The sequence below is a fragment of the Chelonoidis abingdonii genome, chromosome 4, assembly GCF_003597395.2.
Source record: "Chelonoidis abingdonii isolate Lonesome George chromosome 4, CheloAbing_2.0, whole genome shotgun sequence".
NCBI lineage: Eukaryota > Metazoa > Chordata > Testudines > Testudinidae > Chelonoidis > Chelonoidis abingdonii.
The window spans coordinates 42,470,558-42,493,943 of NC_133772.1; the positions used below are offsets into that span (position 1 = coordinate 42,470,558).

The 23,386-nt window shown below is 44.8% G+C and overlaps 1 protein-coding gene across 1 annotated transcript in view; it reads left to right on the plus strand.

The window, feature by feature from the left end:
* Window positions 1-7,294, plus strand: part of MRPL23 (mitochondrial ribosomal protein L23) — a 79,829-nt gene extending 72,535 nt beyond the window's left edge. The window contains exon 6 of the mRNA XM_075065095.1: window positions 7,090-7,294. Within this exon, the coding sequence (XP_074921196.1) occupies window positions 7,090-7,120 (31 nt within the window). The 3' untranslated portion in view covers window positions 7,121-7,294. The remainder of the gene's footprint in view (window positions 1-7,089) is intronic.
* The last annotated feature ends 16,092 nt before the right edge of the window (window positions 7,295-23,386 follow it).

The following is a 23,386-nucleotide window of genomic DNA, read 5'->3' on the forward strand; positions in this document are numbered from 1 at the left end:
TAGAAACAGCTCGACTGCTCCTGGAAATGGGCCTGTGTGAAATAATATTGTCTTTTCAAGGGTAGAAAAAAATGTTCTTTTATACAGTCGCGCACACACTCTTAAAAGAATTCCACAAAGCTCAGTCTGTTTCTCCCCTCCCCTCTCCCAAAACACTGGAGAAATTCATCCTTGGAGTCTGATGGCACTAGAGTATACAGCATGTACTGTGCTCTTTGGAATGCTGGCTGCAGTTGCCTTCCCTGAACAACACATGATTCTGTTGCTGAATCGTGTTGTAACTTGTGAGGATTGTAGTTTGGTAGTGCTGCTTGTATTCTGGGAGAGACGCAGGGAAAGGAGTGCAGATGGGGTTTGGAGTAGGAGGCATGTTGAGAGGAATTGCCTTTCCTGGATGATTAATAAGCACACAGAGGCAAGAAATAAATACCAGTTTTACCCAACTTGAGGATTTGGCCCTTGTTACTGTGTAACAAGATTACTCCTCTTGCCTAGCAGCTGTTTGGGGGAATGTCATTAAGGTGGATGTTCTGACGGGACATAAGCTCATATTCCAAGGGAGCACACATTGGGACCTTTGCTTTGTGCCCTGCGGGGTCCCTCTTCTCACTAATGGTGAAATCACTCTAGATGCACTCATTGATGACACACGCCCAGCTGTTGTACTCTAGCAGGGAATGCACTTGTGGATATTTGCACAAAGATCTTTACAGAGACCCACCTATGCCATACAGATGCCCATTCACAGACACAAACTGAAACACACACACATGCACATACAACCCCTATGCACCTTTGACAGGACAGAAATGCGCATATGGGTCCACAAACACACTGTTGCCATGCTCACAGACCTACCCACAGCCACATTTCCTGACAGAGGAGCATATTCACTCAGCTATACTCGTGCTTGGTAATATTCACATTTAATACAGTTGTTGCCATTTTTCTGTACAGTTTTGCCTTATGTTTGCCTTAATGGGTTCTGTGTATTCACAGTATCTGAACTTCTCTTTTTCCTTTGTATAGAAAATACCTAAGGAAATCTGTGAATGCTTCGGGAGTGACACGTAATTTCAAAGAAACTGTAACCTTTTGTAAGGATGCCTACTATGCATTAAAATATTTTCTGTATCGTTGTCTGCCTCATTCAACGTAATATTTTGGTTGCTTTTTTGCTGGGCTCTGTGCACTGAACAGATGTTTTCATTGAGCTGTCTGCAGTGACGCCTGAATCTTTTTCCTGAGTGGTTACAGCTCATTTAAAAACCATCAGTGTATTACCTAAGCAATCCCTTGATGTCATTGATTAGAAGAACCCAGATGGTTGTACTTCTTAATTCTGTTGCCTGTCTGTGTCTTGTTATTTTTATCATGTTTAACATTTACTCACATACTGGGCCAGTTTTTCAAAGTGAGGTGAGCATATATATATATATATATATATATATATATTATATATATATATATTATTATTATTTTTTTTGCATGTGCCTGATTTCCATGGTCAAGTGCTTCTATCTGTGTGCAAAACTCAGGTCTTTGTACTTATCTGGCCATGTTCTTTTGCAAATCTCTGACTTAAATTCACACAACAGTTATCGGTGGGTGAGGCACGTGCAAATATATGCATGTATTTACATATACCTGACTTTGAGAACTCAGTCCACTGATGTAAGGGGGAACTGCACATCTTTTTACAAAAAGAGCAGTTTGTTTCAAATGCCCCATAAACCATGCCAAATGGCATTCAGTACAATGTGATTCTAAGTTTCAAGCTAGTTTTTTGCCACGAAAATCTTACACCCACAATTGTGGGGCTATATTGAAGTACCAGGAAAAAGCATGAATGCACTACAGATGGAAAACTGTGGGCACAATTAATTGTAGACACAATACTCTGCCCACAAAACTGGATGGCTGCTTTGAAAACTGGGCCCATATATGCATATAATGATTCTTGTTTCTCATACCTACAAGGTCAACCCCACCCAGATCATTGGCCACTCATGGGAAGTAGTGTCCCAGTACTGGTGATGTTACAGCAATGGCAAAACCCTACTGGCTCTGGTTAAATTTCATTTTAGTTCTCTCTGTTTCCATTGCATGGTTTTGAAAACTTTAAAAATATTGTGAGATACCTTTTGAGATGTGAAATAATATAAATCATGTATAAAATCAAACAGCTAACTAAAACTGGCCATATGTGTGACCTGTGAGCGACTGGCTCCAGGATGGTTGTGTAGTTAATGAGCTGTCATCAGCAGAGGGACATGCCTGGGTATTATACTGCAGTGGCACTAGTGATTTGGGCTGATCCTGCTCCACTGAAGTCAGTGGGAGCAGGATAAAACTCCTTGTTAGGGATGGGTATCCTGAGATCTACGGAAGGAGACAAAGAGTTATGCTCCTTTAAGGGAGATAATACTATGGAATGGTGTGACTGTCTATGGATTGAACAGTTAACTTTTAAAGGTAAATGGTTAAAGATATGGGATGGCAGCAGCCATCTTAAAGGAAGAGCCACAGGAAGATTGGACTATGCAAACAGAAAAGCCAAAGAGAAATGAAAGTTTGTCCAGTTTCCTAGTGCTAGGAGGATGAAACCAATCTGACTGAGCCATGAATATTTCCAAAGATGCCACCACCATGTAGTAAAAGTCAGAAGCTCCTTGGAGAGAAAAGAACCTTTCAAACATGAAGGAGCTACACCCTGAGAGAGAAAGTTAAGATTGGCAATAATTATGTGCAAGGAAATCCAACTGGGGTGCAGCTGGACAGAATGTGAGAGCAAAGGGAGATAACTGGCCATGGCTGAGTGCTTATGGGACATCACTAAAGTTACTGGGTCAGATCCTCAGCTGGTGTCAATTCACCTAGCTCCACTGAAATGCTGCTTAAGTGACATTCTAGAGCAGGGGTAGGCAACCTATGGCACATGTGCCGAAGGTGGCACACGAGCTGATTTTCAGTGGCACTCACACTGCCCAGGTCCTGGCCACCAGTCCGGGGGGCTCTGCATTTTAATTTAATTTTAAATGAAGCTTCTTAAACATTTTAAAAACCTTATTTACTTCACATACAACAATAGTTTAGTTAGATATTACAGACTTTAGAAAGAGACCTCTAAAAATGTTAAAATGTATGACTGGCACGCAAAACCTTAAATTAGAGTGAATAAATGAAGACTTGGCACACCGCTTCTGAAAGATTGCTGACCCCTGTTCTAGAGCTGGACAAGAACAAGAGCAGATGTCTCCTGATTCCGCCTTGCAGATGGGAGGACAAATGTGATTTTTTTGCAGCACTCCATAGAATATCATGGTCACAAAATTGATGTGTGTTGTCTTCACAAGTTACTAGTAAAGACCAAGGCCACCGTGGGTACCCCAGTTCCTGAAAACAAAAGTCTGCCAAGTTCCTTTCAGGGGCTACTGAACTCATATGGACTGATGACTCATCTGGCTGCATTAATTAATCCCTTCGCTATCTTCTAGGTCAAACCCAAAAGAGTGTGTCCAGTCCTTTGAACTGAAGTCAAAGGAGCTACCGTCCATTGACACCAGCTGAGGATCTGGCCCATTGATCTTAGAAGAAAGAGCACAACAATAGCAGCTGTAACAGGTTTTATGGGGCACATGGAATGGAATACTGAACACTTTGCAGACATAAATGCCATATTGGAGCAATGGATTAGAACCTCTTCCCTGAGCATGCTGGTTCTAGACAGACCTGGAACCAAAACATACGAAAAGATTGTGCAAGTGCTGCTGTCACAGTATGTTTCAACCCCGCTGGTGATGATGGAGAGATTTCTGTTTTGTAACAGAAACCAAAAAGAGTGGGAAATGCTTTCACAGTGCTTTTGATGCTGGCCTATTGTCTGAGTGAGATCTCATAGGCCAAAAGGCTGTGGAAATTGCAGCCCAGGGAATCTCTAGCACTGAATATTCATACAAAAAGGTACAAGATTGCAAGGGAAATGTCAGATATTCTGGGATTTTACTGATGTGTCAAGACAGGACATCAAGAATCATGTGCTTGTGTAAAGATCAGATCAATATACTATTGAGGAACCAACTGATTGTCCTTGTGTGCAGAATAAAGTCGCCTCAGGAAAGGCCAGGGCTGGCAAAAAAAACCCCACCCAGCAATAAAGTGTGGCAAGAAGACACTGGAAGATCCCTCTGGACAGGAAGAAAACAGAACAAGTCAGCAGAAATTACATTGCACATCTCTACTATAACATTAGCTAATTTTTACTAACCTATTGAAACACATCTTGAGCCACTGCCAAGGAGAAGTGAAATCAACAAGGAGCGGAAGCAGATAGAAGACAGACAGAACTTTTAAAAGCAGCACTAGCTCATATCTATGCTGCAAGGGCTGAATGAATTTCACTGCTGAAAGAGAACCAGTTTCATACCCAACAAACATATGAAAGGCATGTCTTGCATGCTGGAGTTATGATTAGCAGCGTTTGGCCCTTCAGATGCTAAGATGATTCATTGGATGAATCAGCAGAAAGTCCAAGAATTTCAGATCCAGAACATGTGAATGAAGCATTCAGATCTCTTCCATTCTCAAGCCTTTTCTGTTGTTGGAATAAACAGATAATCCTGTATCAGCTTCCTTTTCCATATCAGTAGTTGATTGCACTGGGACATCTGTTTCACATGCAGCATGATGTGATGAATTTTCCAGTTCCACTATACCAAAACCCATACTTATTTCAAGATGAATTAGAAGACTGCCTCATCATTTTAATTTGTAACACAGAGTGGCTTTAGGGAAGAATAATCCTTGGGCAAAGCCAGAATTTGAGGATAGTTTTTTAGTTAATAATAGTCATATTAATCAAAAATTCCATTTGGGAAGGTGGAGAGACATTGCATCTTAGGGCAGGTCTACACTGCAGCCAGGATCGACGCTCTGAGATCGATCCATGGGCAGTCGATTTGGCGGGTCTAGTGAAGACCCGCCAAATCGACAGCAGATTGCTCTCTAGTCGACCCCTGTACTCTACCCCTGATGAGAAGAGTAAGGTAAGTCAACAGGAGAGTTTCTCCTCTTGACCCCCCCTGTGGTGCAGACCCCGCAGTAGGTACATCGAGCTGGAGTTGCGTAGCATAGGTCAACTTACCACGGTAGTGTAGACATAGTCTGAGTATTCATTGTGTCTACCAATCAAATGATTAGTGTCCCTTAAAATTATGCAGTGTCAGCAGCCATCTTCAGTTTATTTCACAATAGAAAGGTATCACAATAGTCTGCCACCTACCTACAGACAGTTGGTGTGATTTATCTTTATGAGAATCTCTTTGTTCCCAAGCTAACAGAACTCTCCCTGAGCCACACACCTTTGTCAGTCGACCATTTGGAAAGAGAGGTTTGCCATAGAACTGTGAGTACGCTTAGCAAATGAGAACTTACAGATACAGTACCAAAGGGAACAGTGTGAACCATAAATTTATCAAAGCCAGAGTCACTATAACCTAGTGCTGCGCTGAACAATGTGGAAGAAATGTTAAATCTGTGCCTTTGTGAGCTATTCTGTTCCCAGCTAGCCCACTCCTGCAGTGTGCTCAGCATGCTGACTTTCCAGGAGCTCTCTCCATGTTGGAACCAGCCACCTGTCTCCTGCCAGATCCCAGAGAAGAACAAGACTGGCTGACAAATACCATATGTCATAGGGCTGGCCAAAGGAAGCCTAACTGTATTTTGTTCCACTTGTCTATTTAACTGGGTCACTGTAACAAGGCTGTTTTACAAATAGCATATCTGTATCTGGTTGAACTTTTCTGTTTATATGTGAACTGGTGGAGAACAGACATCCTTATTTTTTGCCCTAGAAATGTAATATTCTGCCCTCCCCAACTGCAGTGATGGAGATGGTGTGGGGAGTGAATAGCAATTTTAACAAAAGCTCACCACCAACAAAAAGTGATAAGAAACCCCAGGGTTAAAACCATCTGTTGCGGAAAGTACTCTCAGTTCTTTGTGCATGTGATGAGACTGTTCATACTGATCAGGAAAAAAACAAAACATTTGGTAGCGCATTCAAACCGAGGGTGCACACACCTCTGGGTAATGAATATCTAAATACAGGTTATGTCTATCTAAAAATGTCATCAAAACTAGAGATGGGCTAAAGCCAGAAAGTAGCTAGATGTGGATCCCTATTAACAGCAGCGTAAATCCAGAGTAACTACACTGAGATCAGTGTAGCAGAGGTCAGAATCTGAGCTTACATCCAGATCTGGCCTTTTCAATGGTTCAGGACTTCTGTGTTCTTAGCAGCATGCCGCAATGGGGAAAATTCAAGGGGCCTGCGTTCTATTCCTAGGTCTACCATAAACCTGCTGTGTCTTTTTGAGAAAGTCACTTCACCTTCTTCTGCCTTTGTTTCCCCTCCTGCTTTTTATCTGCTATCTGTCTCTTTAGAGTATAAACTGTTTGGGGCAGGGACTATCTTCTAATATATGTGTAACACTGAGCCCGTGAAGGTTAAACAACCAGCAGGCTAAGTGACCCAAGATCAACCTTTAAAAACGTATTTGAGAAATATTGACACGGTAAGCAGCGCCACTTCATGTAGATAGTTATCAAAGCCATGTAAGTGAACTAAATCCTTTGAAATGCAGAGAATTTGTTGTCAGAGAATTAGAAGTAAATATTATTGCATTTGTCTGTGTTTACCTATATCTGTTAGGAGTTTAACAATGTGATCTAATTAGCATGTAGATGCTATACTCGGTTCCTGTCTGTCATATTACATTGCTATGTTCTATTGATTCAGAAATCTAAAGCGAATATTAGCAATTAGATGAAACTTCAGTGTAATGGTATCATGTCTTTATTTCTCTTTGAAGTTTGTAGTAAACTACCTGTGAACCTTTGAATGGTAAATTGCTTTATGCTAATCAATGCAACTAATTACCTTTGTATACATAGGAAATAGGAATTGACTTCAAAGCAACCATGTATATTACCTATTCTTCACCCAAGGAATGCTGGCTGTGCCATTTGCTAGCAAGAGGCCAGAGAGCTATAAAAGAACTTTGGGACCTGATCCTTTTTTCGTCTCAGATCTGCAGAAGCTTGGTCAGGGGAAGTTTAAGTTGCAAGACTGAGGTCTCCAGCTCCAGTCTGGATTACCCTGCTACTTCTCATGGAAGAATTTAAACAGACACTGCACATGGATTATAATTTATGGAACTGATTCTAGAAGAACTTTCTACAAATCAGCAGCTCACTGTCTCTACTATGAAACTAACCTAAGAACTTTACTCACATCTGTACGTATAATGATCTTTAATCACAATACTCTCTCTCTTTTCTTTTTAAATAAATCTTAGATTAGTTCATAAAATTTGGCTGTACGTGTGTATTTGGGTAAGATCTGGAACATTCACTGACCTGGTGGATAATGTGTCCGTTTGCTTGGGATTGGTAGAACTTTATATATGTTTTAAGTAATCCCACCATATTTGACTTGACTGTCTGGGTGAAAGTCCAGGGCTGGCTTGCTTTAAGGGAGCTGTTTTCAGCTCCTGGGTAACCAGTTAGGTATCATAGAAGCTGTTTTGTTCCTGGAGTGGTGAATCTAAGTATTGGAATAAATCACCAGTTTTGGAGATTGTCTGCCCCAGTCTTTGCAGTTTACCCTGATTGAGCAATCTCAGTGAGACCCTTCCAGGCACCACAGTCATAGTATGTTTGTACAAAGCCTAGCACAGTGAGGACCCAATCTTAGTGGGAACCTTTAGGCACTACCATAATACATGTAATAACAACTTTGGTTCAGCCCATCACAGACAGAGGGGGAAGCTGAAAAATTTAGATTGGGATTGAAACTTCCCCCCCAAATTACCCCTGGGCATACATATAGCCTCCCAAGCATTCTGGGCAAACTTTGGCAATGATGTAAACAATTATGTGTTGTACGTTTCATGTTGGTTAGGACAGCAGTTTAAATGGGAACATGCACCAATTTGGGATTCAGCAGGTGAATTTGGCATTCAAAACCCATGTGACTTCACTACCATGAGAGCAGAAGAGGGGAGATGAAACAAGAAAAGCATCTACCTGCAGAGTGTAAGATAAAGCTTATACCTTTACTCCCCTTCTCCCTTACTCATCTTACATCCTCCTGTTAGTTGCTTTACCTGCGCTGCCTCCTGTTCTGCCCACTTGATGTTTAAAGTACTCATTTTTGCACACTCCCTGAACATAACATCAGTGCAAGTTACAACTCTCGACCACTTAGACTACAGTTCTGAAAGTTTTACATTCTATACAGGCCACAATCTGCCCTCAGTTGTACTGTGTAGAACCACAACAAGTCAATGAGGTTTCATGGGTTTAACTGAGAAGTGAATTTGGCAGAGTGCGTAACTCATACCACTGAATTTGGCTCACACTCATTCCTGTACATTCACTCATTGATACACTCATTTGTTCACATAGCCACACATTTGTACCCTCTCCTTCAGGTACTTGCTCTGTTACCCACACATGTATATTCAGCTTTATATATTCATCCTTTCACTTATGTGTGTGTGTAGCGTATCACCCCCAAACACATTCTCCTTAACATAGGCACATGCTCTTACACAGACACTCATGCATATATACATCTTATCTGTCCATTGGAAGTTTTTCTGTATCTGCCATCATCCTGTATCCAAGTGCTGTGCATACAGGCACATCTGTCTAATCATATATATATGCACGTTCTCTGACAAACAGCCACTCATGTATACACTGCTCCTTTACCCATACGTTGATGGACACATAAGTACATATATACTCCTGCTGGCATCTACTTACTCATTTACTCATGTGCATCCCACCCACTCTCCCTCTCTCTCACTTTCTTTCTGAGAGAACCAGTCATTCACACTACAGTTGGGACCATGCTGCAAAATTCAAGATCCAGGTTCAGATTTTCTCCCTCACATCCACATACATACACCTATCCTATCAAATGTGGGGGAATTTGAAACCAGGATTTTGGTACAGGCCCATCTGTCCCATATATACATAAGTAAACTCATGCGTGCGCACACATACACACATGTTGCCACACCCATATGCCCAGACACGACATGCCTTGAAGTTTCTTTAAAAAAACGAACATGTCACTAGACCATCACAGTTAATGACAATGTTCAGCATGTTATCCTCCAGCTCTTCTCCCCTGACCTCTAATTTCTACCCACATTGACCCACTTAAAATGAATGAAGACCAGATGCAAGTGTGTGCTCACTACATTTTGCAGGAGGTTCTGGCTTGTTGCCTTCTTGTCCTCCATACCTCAATACAGCTAATAACAACCAGAGGCTGTCTCCACAAACTGGGGTAAAACCCACCTCAGCTGTGACATCTCTGCAACCACAAAGGATTTCTTAGGGATCTGGAGTCTAACCATCATGCCCAGCTTTCAGCTGTGGAGTTCCAGGCTCTGGTTTTCTCTCTCACCAGCATGGACGGGATGAACTCAGCACAACTGAGCTGTCCAATGGCGGCCAGGCTGGGAGCTGTGCTTAATTAGCCAGCCTTGGATTTTTAAGAGAGAAGGGATGAATTTGATGTATTTTAGTGCTTTTAATCAGAAGTGACTGATAGCTGTAGCTAAACCCATGCATGGCGCAGACAGGCGCTGTGTGATCTTCCTCACCACAGTTCTGCCACCTGGTAACCCCCTTGCTGTTCCAGTTTCTCCACACATCCCAGCTAACGCATCTTAGTCCTTAGCTGTGTTAGCTCTGTGTACGCACCAGAATCGTGATCCACTGAACTGCTGCTATTCCAGTACTAATATTGCTTCCTTACTTCTCTCTCTATCTCTCTCTCTCACATACACACACACACACACCTCTCTGCTTTTGAAAGTCCCTTTCCTAGCAGAGGAGTCCCCACCTCTGCTTGCCTCAGGCTCTTGGTAGATTGTTCTGGGGGCTCCCCAGGCATCTTAACATATGTGTGTGTTGGGGGAGGAGGGAGTGGTTAGGGGGGAGCAGTTGAACTGGTTGAAGCTTATGACAGGTTCATTGTATGTGAGAAGGCTGTTACAGGTTGCAAAATTGGTGTAGTTGATTTACACAGTGAGAGAGCCTTAAAAATAGGTTTTATTCTTTAAAACAATCTTTCTAATCTGTCAGTTGTGGTGTGTAAAGACACACAGGTTTCACTCATTTCAGTCACTTGTCCCAACTCGGTGGTTTGTGTCCCACATCAGCAGGTTGGGAGAGGTGTCCTCAAGTGAAAGGTGTCATATCAGGGGCAGTATTATCGCGGCTGGGATGATGACCTTGCAATGGTCTGGTGTCACTGTTCCTTGCCCCGTGACAATGATCTGTACAAGGCCTTATACAAGCTGATCTGGTGTGTGTAATGAGCCATGCAGTTGTTTTACTTATTCCTTGGTCATCTCCTCCTTGAGCCTCAGGGCTCTATAAACTGGGCAGCACTATGGCTGCTGTGGTGATGGGTGGGATTTATGCAAAAAACCCAACCTTAATTTTCAACACAGAGCTCTCTCTCTCCTTCTCACCCCCCAGCCCCTTCAAACATACCTGTGGGTAAAGGTAGTGTTATTGGAACAGCCTATGTGACTGCTATAACATTTTCCACTCTGATCCATTGACTTTTATTTCATATTTTCCGTGGATCAGCACCTCTGAGACTGGCTAAGCTGCCTGTTATTTGAATACTTTGAGCCAGTGTCTCACCCCATTGGCTTGACCTGATTTCCTCTGTAGAGGGCAGCAAAGAGATGTGTCTGCAGATACAGTTGCCAGCATGAACTATGTTTCTTTCCTTTGTCAGGCCTTCTTACTAGTTAGCACTACACAAAAGAGTGTCTCCCAGTGGCAGTGTGAGGGGCGATCGCTGTTCTCTAGTACTATACTAGAAAGAAGAATTTTAGCCACTGTGACTGCAGAAGTAGGGTAACAAGCAGGGCCAGCTCCAGCTTTTTTGCCGCCCCAAGCAGCAGAAAAAAAAAGAAAAAGAAAAACCAGATTGAGCTGCCGCCAAATTGCCACTGAGGAGGAAGACAGGTAGTGAAGGATCCGCTGCCGAATTGCCGTCAAAGACTGAGACAGGCGGGTTGAGCTGCTGCCGAAGTGCTGCCGCCGCCACCCCAGATGTGGCGCCTCAACAACGGACACGCTGCTGCCCCTTTCTATTGGCCATCCCAGGCACCTGCTTCCTTCACTGGTGTCTGGAGCCAGGCCTGGTAACAAGTCTGTTGTAAAGATCAATTTTTTTTCTTATCTGCGAGGGGCTGAAAAAAGGGAGGTTTTAAAAGCACCCCTGAGCTGGCCTGAGGGCTAATCTCCTTCACACTTAACATAATTGCTGTCCAAACCCATTGTCATAATAGCAACTGAGACAGATGGCTACTTGCCCAGCAGTTCATCATTACCAGCCCCATGGTTTGGCGTGTCAGCAGTGGGCAATCCAGAATGGAAAGCAAATCTCCTTGGAATTCACTATTATTGCTCCTCAGCTCCACTACTTCTCTTCTGGATTGCCTGGGATGGAGCCCCTAACTAACCTTAGCTAATACAAATGGGATTTGGCACAAAAACAATGACAATATAGTTAAAATTTATGAAGAAAGGATGAATATTCCCAAAGGGCCTAGATGGCAGAAGGAGAGAGATAGGGCCTCAGTAAAGTGGACCTTCCCCAAACAAAATTTTAGGATCTGAAATGCAAAAACCTGTTATCGTGTAGTCAGTGCCTTGATTTAGAAACCCTTCTGATTCTGTGCATTGCCCACTGCCTGGTGTGGCTTTATAAAACTGTTCCTTCTTGAGGTTCCCCAAAACCAAAAAATAGAGAGATCAATAAGAGGACTAACTACCATACTGCAAATGAACTTAAATAGGAATGTGCTCAAAGATCATAGCATTGGAAGAATATGGAAAAAGCAGCACCGTTCATGGTTGGTTTGTCTCCTTTCTTTTAGAGGGGGGTAGCCTGGTCCACAGAGGATCAAAGTCATACAACAATTTATTTAAAAAATCTACTGAGAAGATATAAACTGAGCAGGTAGCTGGGGAAGAGAGTTATCATTTGATATTCATGCTGTGTGTTACCAGCTCTCACAATTTTATTGCAAAGCATATGCTTTTATTTAAGCCCTAGCTTCTCAATTCCTGTGATTATGTGAGACTAATATTTATTTATTAAAGTGAGTTTCTAGCTGTCTTGGTTGTGGAGAAAAGTTTGAAAATGGGTACCCTAAGGGCCCAAAATCCAGAAGGACATTAAAAAGAACCCTCCAAAATTTTTGTTTTTGTTCATAAACCTCATGATTTTTAAGCCAATCACATGAATTTTAGGGTTTGACCCATGATTTGGGAATACTTAGGATCTGCAGTCTTGGTGCTTTCCATCCTGAAAGATTGCAAAGCATTTTACCGTGTGTGTGGAGGGGGGCGGGAGGGATGCTACCAGGCACTGTTAATACACATAGTGAGGTACAATACCTATCTTGTAGAGCTGATGATCTAACAGTCACAACAAATACAGGGGCAAAGAGTGTATTTTTATCCCCACGGTGTCTGTACCCCATCTTTAGAGAGAGACTAAGTGACTTGCCCAGGGTCACATCAAAGTCTGTGGCAGAGCTGGGAATTGAAGCCAAAGTTAGCAAACTGATATATAAACTATGATAGATTCACTTTGCGCTTCAATAACATGCAGCTGCCTCTGGGGTGGAAGTGGATGAATGTTTACCAACCCACAGCAACACCTCATATTAGTTTGAGACAGGAAGTGAAGAAAAATACTGGGTTAGGCAGAGAGGATAAGAACGGCACATATGCACCCAGAAAAACATTCAACACAAAGCCAAAAATGTATTCTCTTTTCTGCTTCTCCTTGCTTTGCTTTAGGAACAATATGACAACAACCTTCTAATATCCCAGGGCTTTTGTTTATCCAGATTTTTATTGGGGGAAAAAAAGGCAGAGGAGAAAAGAGAAATGAGAGAAAAACGAGCCTCCTTTCCAACCAGAGTCATGCGTTTTGACTCAATCTAATTATACAAATGATATTTTTATAACCTCTGTGAAGCCTGCCCACTTTCTTTGTGTCTCTCTTCATTGTTTACTTTAGAGCAGTTGGGAAGCGAAGTCTAAGTGACTTCGAAGGAAAACACACTGGACCTTGGACTATGCTACATGCTCTTACTTTTTGGCTTGTAAATGGGAGTGTTTCCCTGGAATCATACCCCACACACATCCGTACAGGTTGTCATTCTAAGACATTTTGCCCTGCCCTGGGCCATGTTGGCAGCTTCCCAGGAGCCCTTAATGTGTACAAAATGGAGTAGAACACAACACTTCAGGGCTAGATCCTCAGCTAGTGGAAACTGCCATTGTTCCATCAAGGTTATGCCCCCGTTTTCAATCCAAAGCTGTGGCCCACTGATCCTGCAAATCCCAGCAGGTGGTTCTGTTCTATTCCGATGCAAGTGGTGTTTATTAGCAGCTGAGACTTGTGTTCTCTGCACAGAGCACCTCTGTATTAAAGAGAAGGACGGTCAAGCGCGGCACTTTGTCCTCCCCATGGACAGGCTGCTTTGGGCCTTTTTAGGACTGTTGTCCACACTCAGAATGGGGATTAGCCTTTAAAAGACAAGTCCAAAGACAAGCTCAGTGGGTGGCACCATAAGTGTATTTGCAAAACAGCAATGAGGAAGGTGGAATTTGAGAGGAATCGCTTGGCCCATGAAAATGAGACATTTCATGGCCTTGGTGCTGGTGACAAAGGGGAGATCAATACTGTGCAGCTGTTAAGTATCCTATGCATGAAAAATAGGGATTTTAAAAAGACATTCCTGATACTTAATTATTTTCACATTGACGTTTTGATAAGAGGTCCATTTGGATTCTCACTGCAGGCAGTGTGTGCGCGTGGGAGTGGAGGAGCAGGGTCACTGCTCTTTGACCTTGACTGTTGTCTGGGCTGTGGGGAAAACAGGTGACTTTTATCCTTTGAGATCTTCAGCTGGCAGCAGCTCTGTTTAGCCACAGGAGGGCAGTGTCACTCTACAGAAACACTGTTGGGGACTCATCCTCCTGGAGGTGTAGATGGGGCATCAGATGGGAGACATTCATAAATATGGGTAACCAGCCCCATTCTCTCTATGCCATCGTTCACTTGGCAGTACTGAGAGAGAGACGTAGGGGTATAGGTGACCCCAGCATCAGATGGGGTGGAAGGAGAGGCTGACTGAATATTAACCCACCTGCCTGTTAAGAAGGTCTTAGATGCTCCTGATTCAAGAGAGGTGACTTCATGATCTCAACCTAGCTGCAGAAAGAGATGTCTTTCCCAGGGAAATTGTTATGGGGACAGAGAACCTGCTTTAGGTTTTCCATATCGCAGTTATTATGGCTCTATTTCTCTTGAGTTTAAGACCCTACTCCTCTGCATAAGGACATAGGTACTTTCACACTAGGACACAGCAATAGTCTTCTCTTCTGGTATGCAGTACCCCCCCCACACACTATAAGCTGCACCTGATACATTAAAGGAAGGAGAAGCTGGTCAAGTTACCTTGCCAGTTACACAGTCTTTGAGAGGAGAATTCCTTCTGAGCGCTGCCTGGCAATGAGCATATGCTTTAGCACATGACCACTGATCGCCCCTGCTAGTTTTTATCCTAGCAAATGTAGATTATCAGCCTGATTTTTCTGCCTACTTGTCACCTGGCTGGCTTCCATTTTTGTCCCTGAAATTCCAACCGTTGGAGGTGGGCTTTCCAATTTACTGCCCTATGTTCTTCTTCGTTTAAAACCCCAGTCTGTTCTGAATCTTCTTACAGTATTCTGCCTCAACGATATCATACAGCAGTGAGCTCCACAGTTTAGCCTCTGGGGGCTGAGTCCTGAGGGCCATACTCACTGTTTGTTTACTCAGCGAAACTTCTGCTGCCTTTAGAGAAGCAGCATGGTTAGTGGATAGGCACTGGAGTGGAACTCAAGACACCTGCATTCTATTCCCAGCCCTGCTGCTGACCTGCTGCGAGTCATGTCACCGTTCTGGGCCTCGGTTTCCCCTCCTGTCCTTTGTCTATTTAGACTAAAAGATCTTTGGGGCACAAACAAGCTCTCACTGTGTGTATATACTGTGCCTGGCACAATGAGGCCCTGATTTTTCTTAGGCCCTCTAAACACTAGTGTAACATAAATAATAAGTGGGAATTGCAGATGCTCATTCCCTCTCAGGATTTGGACATATTGAAAGCTATAACTTTTCTAGTTTATTCCCTTGCAAATACAGCTGTGCATCTGTAGTGGGTGATTACCCCACTCCTGCCCTGAAGGGCTTAAAACTGCCCTGAGAGAGGGCTGTGGCAGGGGGATGGCTGATTGGGGAAGCAGCTGCAGCTGGGCCATGCCCCAATCAGGCCGCAGCTGGCCTGTATAAAAAGGCTGTGAGCCAGTGGCCTAAGAGGAGTCTTTCTCTAGGCTAGGAGAGAGAGCAGGGCCTGGCTGCCTGCAGAAAGGGTAATGGGGTGAAGTAAGGCTGGGGAGAGTCAGGGGAGCTCCAGGCTGGCAATGCCCCAGGCTGCAGGGCCTGATCCAACGCTCATAGAGGTACTGAGAGGCACAGGAAGGCAGCAGGTCCAACCCCCCTTGCCTATAATGAGTGGCTTTTACACTGCAGTCTGCCCCAGGCAGTGGGGGCTTGGTGATGACTGGCAGTAGCCCATATTGAGGCAAGGTGGGGATTAGAGGGTTGAGAGTTTCCCAGAGAGGGGAGACCCCATAGACACTGGTGGAGGTATTGCCAGAAGGCAGCCCCAGGGTAAAGGGGCACTAGGGTCTGGGAGGGATATGGGGGCCAGCTACAGGCAGGACACTGGCCTGCAGTGGGCGCCCAGGCTGGAAAAGAGCTAATTCCCTGAGATGACCAGCAGGAGGTGCTGCAGGGGTGAATCACGCATGTTTACAGCATCTTACTCTCTTTGGCCCACCACTGCACACTGAGCAAACCTCTTCACTGAGTTGGCCCCACTCCTGCAGAGATACTTGTTTCTGAGTGCCTCCAGCTCATACAGAATTCTAGCATGTGTGATTGGTTTAAATTGCTCCTTCAACTGTGCATTGCAATATATTATGCTGTGGTTGTCCCCTCTCTCCTTTCTATGCTTCTGTGAAGAGGCAATCAGAATATCTACAGGGTAATGGTGAGTAAACATGACCCTGGCCTCCCACTAGGAGGTTTTCAGACCAAGTGTAATGTGCCTGAACTCTTCCATTGGCAACATTTGAACACCGGCGTGTATATGGTGGGATGTTATTCATATGCCATAGGTTACAATCAGTGGCAGCTGGTCTCACTCCACTGCTGGCTGAGGAGAGAGTAAGCTGATGCTATTGTGAAGTAGTAATTTGGATGGGAACTGATCACTGGATAACTGAGAGGTATAGCAGAGACACGGGAGTGAAGGAAGGATGACTTCTGGCAGGGTTTCAGAGCAGGCTGAGAGGCATAGGGTAATGGAGAGGAAAAGGTTAAGTAAGCTAGGCTGAAAGGTGATGCCAAGATTTCTAGACTTAGGAGTGAATGGAAGGTGTCCAGTTAAAGGAGGCAACAGCCCAGTCAGGGATGTGGAACACAGAGGACTCTTCTCCCAACAGGAGTCCTTGAGGAATTCAGGAGGGGGAAGTTGTAGTGTAGTCAGGAGGCAGCTGATTCAAAACAGCAGAGGGTGGGGAGGGGTGAAGGCCTGCATCAAGCCAGAGGGAGGACCAATTCAGGCCCAGTGTAAGTGGATGAAACTCCACTGCTTATAGCTAGAGCATATACCACTAGAAACAGCTAGGCCAGATCCTCAGCTGCTGTAAATCAGTGTAATGCCATTGACTGCAGTGGAGCCACAGTGAATTACACCAGTGGAGAATCTGGCCCTCTGCTTGGCTTCCTGCTGCCTCCATCCTGCCCACTTGAGGAGGCCTGCAGCAGTCTCCAGTTGAACTTGCGGGGGGTGAGGCAGAGCTTTCCCTGGCAAATGAGAAAAACACTGTATCTTCATCCTGCTTCATCTTCCCAGGATTTCCGACTGAAAAGGCCCTGACTGATTCCATCTGGCAAGCCGACCATGCTTCAAAGACTGCAAATCCTGGGACTTTTTAACTTACAAAAAAAAACATGCATAACAGAAAAAAAAAGACCACTCTCCTCAGGGAGAACGGAACTCCAGTCTATGAGAAATCAAAAACAAGGCTCAGCTCTTGCTTCCACTGACTCCAGTATGTTTTCTGTTCCTTTGAAAACGAAATCAATGGTAGTGCTGCCTCCTGCTTGACACCTACTGTTTGCATCAGCTCCCTTATTCCCCAGCCTCTTGACGTGTTTAGGCGGGGAGAGGCTGAGAGGAAAAGGAAAAGCCAAAGAGGAAGGAGAGGACTGGCAAGGACCTGCCATTGGCTACCACTTCTAACACAAACGCGAATGTTCTAGGCCCACCACACTGAAATTCTCGTGCCGGGGTGGGCAAAACTAAGTATGACGCATACATGAGCAGAGCACTAGCGCCAAGAGTCACACTCGGCGCCCCCAGTTTCTGTAGGCACTATGAGCCACGCCCAACTGTACTCATCCAAGGAGCCATGTTCTCAGCTGACCCAGAATAGATTTTTAGACACTCAGTGTCCCTGTGGTGAGGGTACAGGTGGAATTCCCTTCAGCCCTTCCTCCATTTTAGCTCTGGGACAAGCTAGAGCAGGCTATTCTACAGTACACGTGATTGCTGCTGGCCCAGTCGGAGCCCAGCACATTCGAGCCACACATCCAGCCTCGCCCTTTGCATGAGAAGTCAGGCTAGCACAGAGCTGGCTAGGCTGGCTTTTGCCCAGCCCTAGGTTTTCACATGCATGGGGAATCCTCACTGAACCACCTTTCCATTCCCCGGGCACTGCTTGAATGGTGCAAAGGGGCCGGGATCTTGCCCACTAGCGACCAACCCTGGGAAATCTCAGCTTCAAAAGAGAATGTTCAGGCAAGTTACAGGCCTGTAGAACAGAAAGTTTTGAACTGAAACTGGCTAGCAACTGTAATTACAGCGGGTGCCACCGAACCTCCGGTAAACTAAACTTTGGACTTCTCTTACTCTTCCACAAGGAGCTTAAACCTTTCAACACAGCTGCACGACACCCTGGTGATGTAGGTATTCTTTTCATAGATGGATAAACTGAGGCACAGCCATGTAAAGGATTGAGATGTGCCACCCCCTTTACTCAGGTTGACTAGTACCTTCTGGCATGAGTAACCCCACTGAAGTCAATGGAACTGCTTGTGGAGTAAGGTACTACTTGCTGGGAGTAAGGGTATCACAATCTGATCCTGAATGACTTTCACAGAGCAAGTCAGTGGCAAAGCCAGGACTATAACTCAGAAGTCCTGACTCCCAATCCCCGGATCTAACTGCTAGAATAGATTGTCTTGCTCCATAACACAAATGACTTCAATAACTATGTGAACAACAATGAGAGTAATGAATACTAAGCATTGAGCCACCACTTTGCCATGCCCTTCCCATGCTGCACGTGTTTCAAATTTCATGTCTCTTGTACATGCCTCTGGGCCAGGCACAGCCTATACCACCTCTCCCTGGTGTCTGAAAAATCACTGTAGAAGCCAGGATTCCAATTCCCCTTAAACAAACCTGACCCCAGATCCTTCACTGACGTCACAGAGACAGTAAGTTGTCAAGTGCTTTCAGCAGGGCACCCTGGGGGAATTGCCTAAATTGTTTTCCAGTAGGTAAAATCCCTTCTGTACGTCAGTGAGCAAACTAGGCAGAAAAAATCCTGCCATGACTCAGAGCTGCTCTCCAAAGGCTGTGGGATGGGAAGCGGGGATAGGAGGGTGTTGGTACATCCTATGTACCACTAAGCCACAGGAATGAGTTTTTGGAGCTGACAAGGCCAGGAGCACAGTGGAACCTTTATTAGTGCTTTCCAAAGCCGGAGGGCTTGCAATAAAAAATAAAGTATCTGAGATATTATTGTCAATGGCCACATCTTCCAAGATGAGGTGAACAGTGCAGGGTACCTGGAGAATGTAGGCAGTACTTGCTTAAACACCCAGTCGCAGTGCTGGGGGAAGACTGTTCACATAATCGGTTTATTCCTTTTAGCAGGATTCCTTACCGATGACTAAGTGATCATCCTGGGTCTGCCAAGCCTACAGGTTTTCCCCACAGGCTACCAGCTTTTTGGTCCCTGCTACAGGGAAATCCCAAGAATCTACGCATCAGATCATCAGCCCCAGGTAAGTCCCCTTTGTGCTGCTGCAGTGAAGCAAAGGGCTTTTAAAGCTGGCTTTACACAGCAGCTCTGGCTCCTCCTATCCATAAAGCAATTCTAAGCTTCTGCTTTAAGGTAGCTTTAAGTTCCCTGTAACAGAGAAATCTGTGACAGGTACAGAGAAAATTACTCCATGCCACTGTGAGGCAGCGGTGATCTGGTGCCAGAAGGGGGTGAGGCTAGACCACATTGGGTTCCAGCATTCCTGGCTGCCCTACCAGTTCCTAGGTGCTCAGCACATTCTGAAAATCTGGGCCTTCTGAGGGCACCCCAAAATTACTAGTCACTTGGGACAATCTTGGCCATACAGCTATAAAAACGGTTCCTACATTTTGATAGCCTCTTTCATCCCAGGTGCTTCATAGACTGCATATATATTCTAACCATCTACTTCTTTTTTTATATCCAGTGATTGCTCACAACTGAAATGCACACATCTCTGGGGTAGAATATGGCAGTCATTCCTCATGTGCATGCCACACAGTGGAGTGAGGGAGGTAAAGAATCACTGCAGTTACAGGAGGAATTTGAAGTAGATCAAAATATCCCATGTTGATCTCCAGGGCCTGATTCTCTACTGCCTTGCTCCTGGGGCTGTGATTCACACCTGCACACAGAGAGTGTGAAACTCCGCCAGATCAGAATGGCAACATATTATACTCACTTTGCATAAATGGTGACACCAGGTTTGTCTACCCAGGGAGCTGGAGATGTAATTTCCAGCTTGAGTAGACATACCCAGGCTAGCTCTGATGGAGCTAGTGTGTTAAAAATAGTGCAGCTGATGTGGCATAAACACTATGAAGGGCTAGCCACCCAAAGTACCTGCCTGTCCATACATACTCAGGTGGGCCCTTCATGCCACCGTTGCTCCCTCAGTAGTTACCGCAGTAGCTCAATCAGAGCTCGCATAGTAGGTATGTCTCTCTGATCAGGGAATGATACCCCTACCTCAAAGGATAGACGCACACACAGTGTAAAGCAGTGGATAATCGAGGCCTCTAATCTTATGGGCCTGTTTCTCCTCTCACTGGCACTTCTGTATATCAGGAGCAGCTCCATTGCCCGGAAGAAGTAGACACACCTACAAAAGGCCAGGGGTTCAATTTTACAGAGCCCATTAAAGGTTGTTGTAGGCATGGCATTTTCATCACTGGGGGCTGAATTAGATTTCTCACATATATGTCCTGCAGTAACCTAGTATTTTTTTCCCCCAACGCAAACCAGAAGTGTGATGTACCCTCTTGCTAGCGTTATTATTATCTGTTTGAGTAGATGTCTTACAGAGTAACTTGCCCTGACCTTTAACCACGTAGGAGCTAAAATCCAACAAAATACTGTAGTAAAGTGATATCAAGTGGGAAATGCAAGACAGCCAAGGAATCCACAGTTAAAGCTGAAACTTCCATCTTACTCCTAACATATTGGAGTAAGTTAAGGACAGGGATGCAACGGTAACACTGACTTTCTTTGATTTTTGTGGTTTAAGACAGGCCTTCAATGTTACTTGAACATATTTGGAGTGGATTTAATTCCCTTTGAACTATTGTCTTTTATTTTTACCCAGTAATAAATGAAGCCCCTTTTTCTCTCCATGACCTAAGACACACATGCCCTCTGCATCTCTCAGGGCACAAAGGAAGAAGTGGCTGGGAGCCATTTTAAATACTTGAAAAATGTATTAGTATTGATCTGAGAGCCTGTCTCAAAATTTGATGTGGATTGGGTCAGAAACTGGAGCCTGCAGAACGTTAACATCCAGGAGATGTGAATCCTGCAGAGTACAAAGAAACTATTTCAGTCTGGAAAGTAGTTTTCCGTGAATATTTTCCCCCTATAATTTAGACCAAATTCATTAGTGTTTTTCCCCCCAAGGGTCAGCCCTTTAAAAAACAAACAAACAAAAACTAAGCATATTTTCCAACCGGAAAAGAAGATGGAGCTATTTACTAGGAATGGAAGAGCTCCTCTAAATTCACATTGACATAGTGGGTGCCCTATATATTACAGATGGATGTGGTAGCACCACCTACAGTTCATGTTGCCAGACACTTCCCCTTATAAGCTTAGAACTTTGCCAAACTTTAACCATTTCGGCTGAAATTTTCCATGCTAGATGTCTGCCTCATTTTGAATTTTCTGGGAAAGCTTCTGCAAAAAAAAAAAAAAAGACTCAGTCATAGCCCAGACTGAGATTAGGGAAAAACACATTGTTTTATCCATGTTAAAAATTCTTGTAGCCCCTTCATTGAGAAGCTCTAGTGCCTCCATGTTTTGCAGCAGGGATTTGACATTTGGTTGGGGGAGGGAGTCACTCTGATGTCAGGAATGTACCTTTTGCTGTTCCTGTGGAAAAACTACCCACATCTGGCCAAGTTAAAGTGTTCAAAAATCTGTTTGCATATACTTAGTAGAGACTTCTTAAAGCTTGGCAGGTAGATTCTCCAGAAAAGTCCATCTGCACTCCCCACGCTCCGCCCCCTCACTACTCCTTAGTACTGATTGCGCTGAGCATATCTGTGATGGGGCTGGCTCCCCACATTGCCCCCGAGGGGGTTGAATTAGGCCAGGTCAATCAAGCAGAAAACAGGGGAGAGATTTAGGCTAGGAGAGGACTGGTAATAGCAAGCAAGCTCACCTGTGAGGGAACAGGGAGGGCTTACGTGAAGCGGAGACTGGCAACTAAAAGAGGGCTGCAAGGTGAGTGACAGTTGCTTTCCCAGGGGGAAGAAGAGAGTGGAATCCCTGAGACCCCACTAGACTCTAGGAGAAAGGGGTCTGATTAGAATGGGTGGAAGTACGGTAGGAAGAAGTCCAGGGGTGAGCGCAGTAAGGTTAGAGAAGCTGCACTCCTTGACAGCTTGGTAAAGGGCCCTGGACTGGAACCTGGGTTCCCCTACCAACCACTGCACAGTGGCACTGCTTGGGGCAGTGAACTAGAAGACTGCCTGGGTCACTGCAGGAATGGCAGGGGCAGGATGGTGGGTGTGATGATTGCCTGATGCCACTTGAACAGAAAGACTGAATGATTCTACCTTGAAAGGCAAAGCCACTTAGTGACCTGGCTGGAGGGCTGTATTGCAAAGAAGATGCTACAGCTCCTGGAGTGAGAGAGTGATGAAGTGCAACTGCAGGAAGGGGCATCTACCTGGCAGAGCTAATCACCGGAAGGGGATGCTGTTGTATAGAGCAGCCTGTCATGATGCTCCATCCTGGGGCTGTTGGGGTTTAGCAGTACTTTACTCATTGCAGGGACTCTCAGCAGCTGTAGGACAGAGACTGTCGATCTCTCCTGTATTTTCATTGCCCAGTCACCCTACTGGTGCTCAGGAAGCATGGAGGGGAGACTGTCAGACTCAAATGCAGAAGACAAGAGCTGGACCTGGTGGGGATGCAGCAGAGAGGAAGACTGGCATGGGGTTGGGAGAGCCTGGAGGGAGCTGACAAAGACTGGGAGCCAGTGGGAGGAGAAGGAAGACTGAGACAGGAAGTATCAGAGGGATAGCCGTGTTAGTCTGGATCAGTAAAAGCAGCAGAGAGTCCTGTGGCACCTTATAGACTAACAGATGTTTTGGAGCATGAGCTTTCGTGGATGAATAACCACTTCATCAGATGCATGTCAGGAAGAGGAGCTGGAAGAGGAGACAGGAAGAGGAGCTGGGCTGATGGCACTGGGAAATGAAGGGGGAGGGAATAGGAGATGACTGGGACTGGCAGGGTAAAGAGCCTGGGCAGCATCAGACTGGGATGAAGAGCCTGGGGAGGGAGACTAGAACTTGGATGGGAAGCCCAGAAGTGGAGACTGTCTTCCCCAGTCCCATGCAAAGAGGGTTAAAATATCAAGCAAAATGTGTACGTTTGCCAGTACTTAACATAAAGATATGTAGTAAAATAGGTTCGGGAACAGGGCAGGAATAACCTGAACTGCATAGATGGATGATAGGCTAGTCGTCATATGCATCTACTCCATCCTGCCAATCAGTCAATTTGGCTGAAAGATCATCTACCATACTCAGCTAGTGTAAATCAGTTTAGCACCACT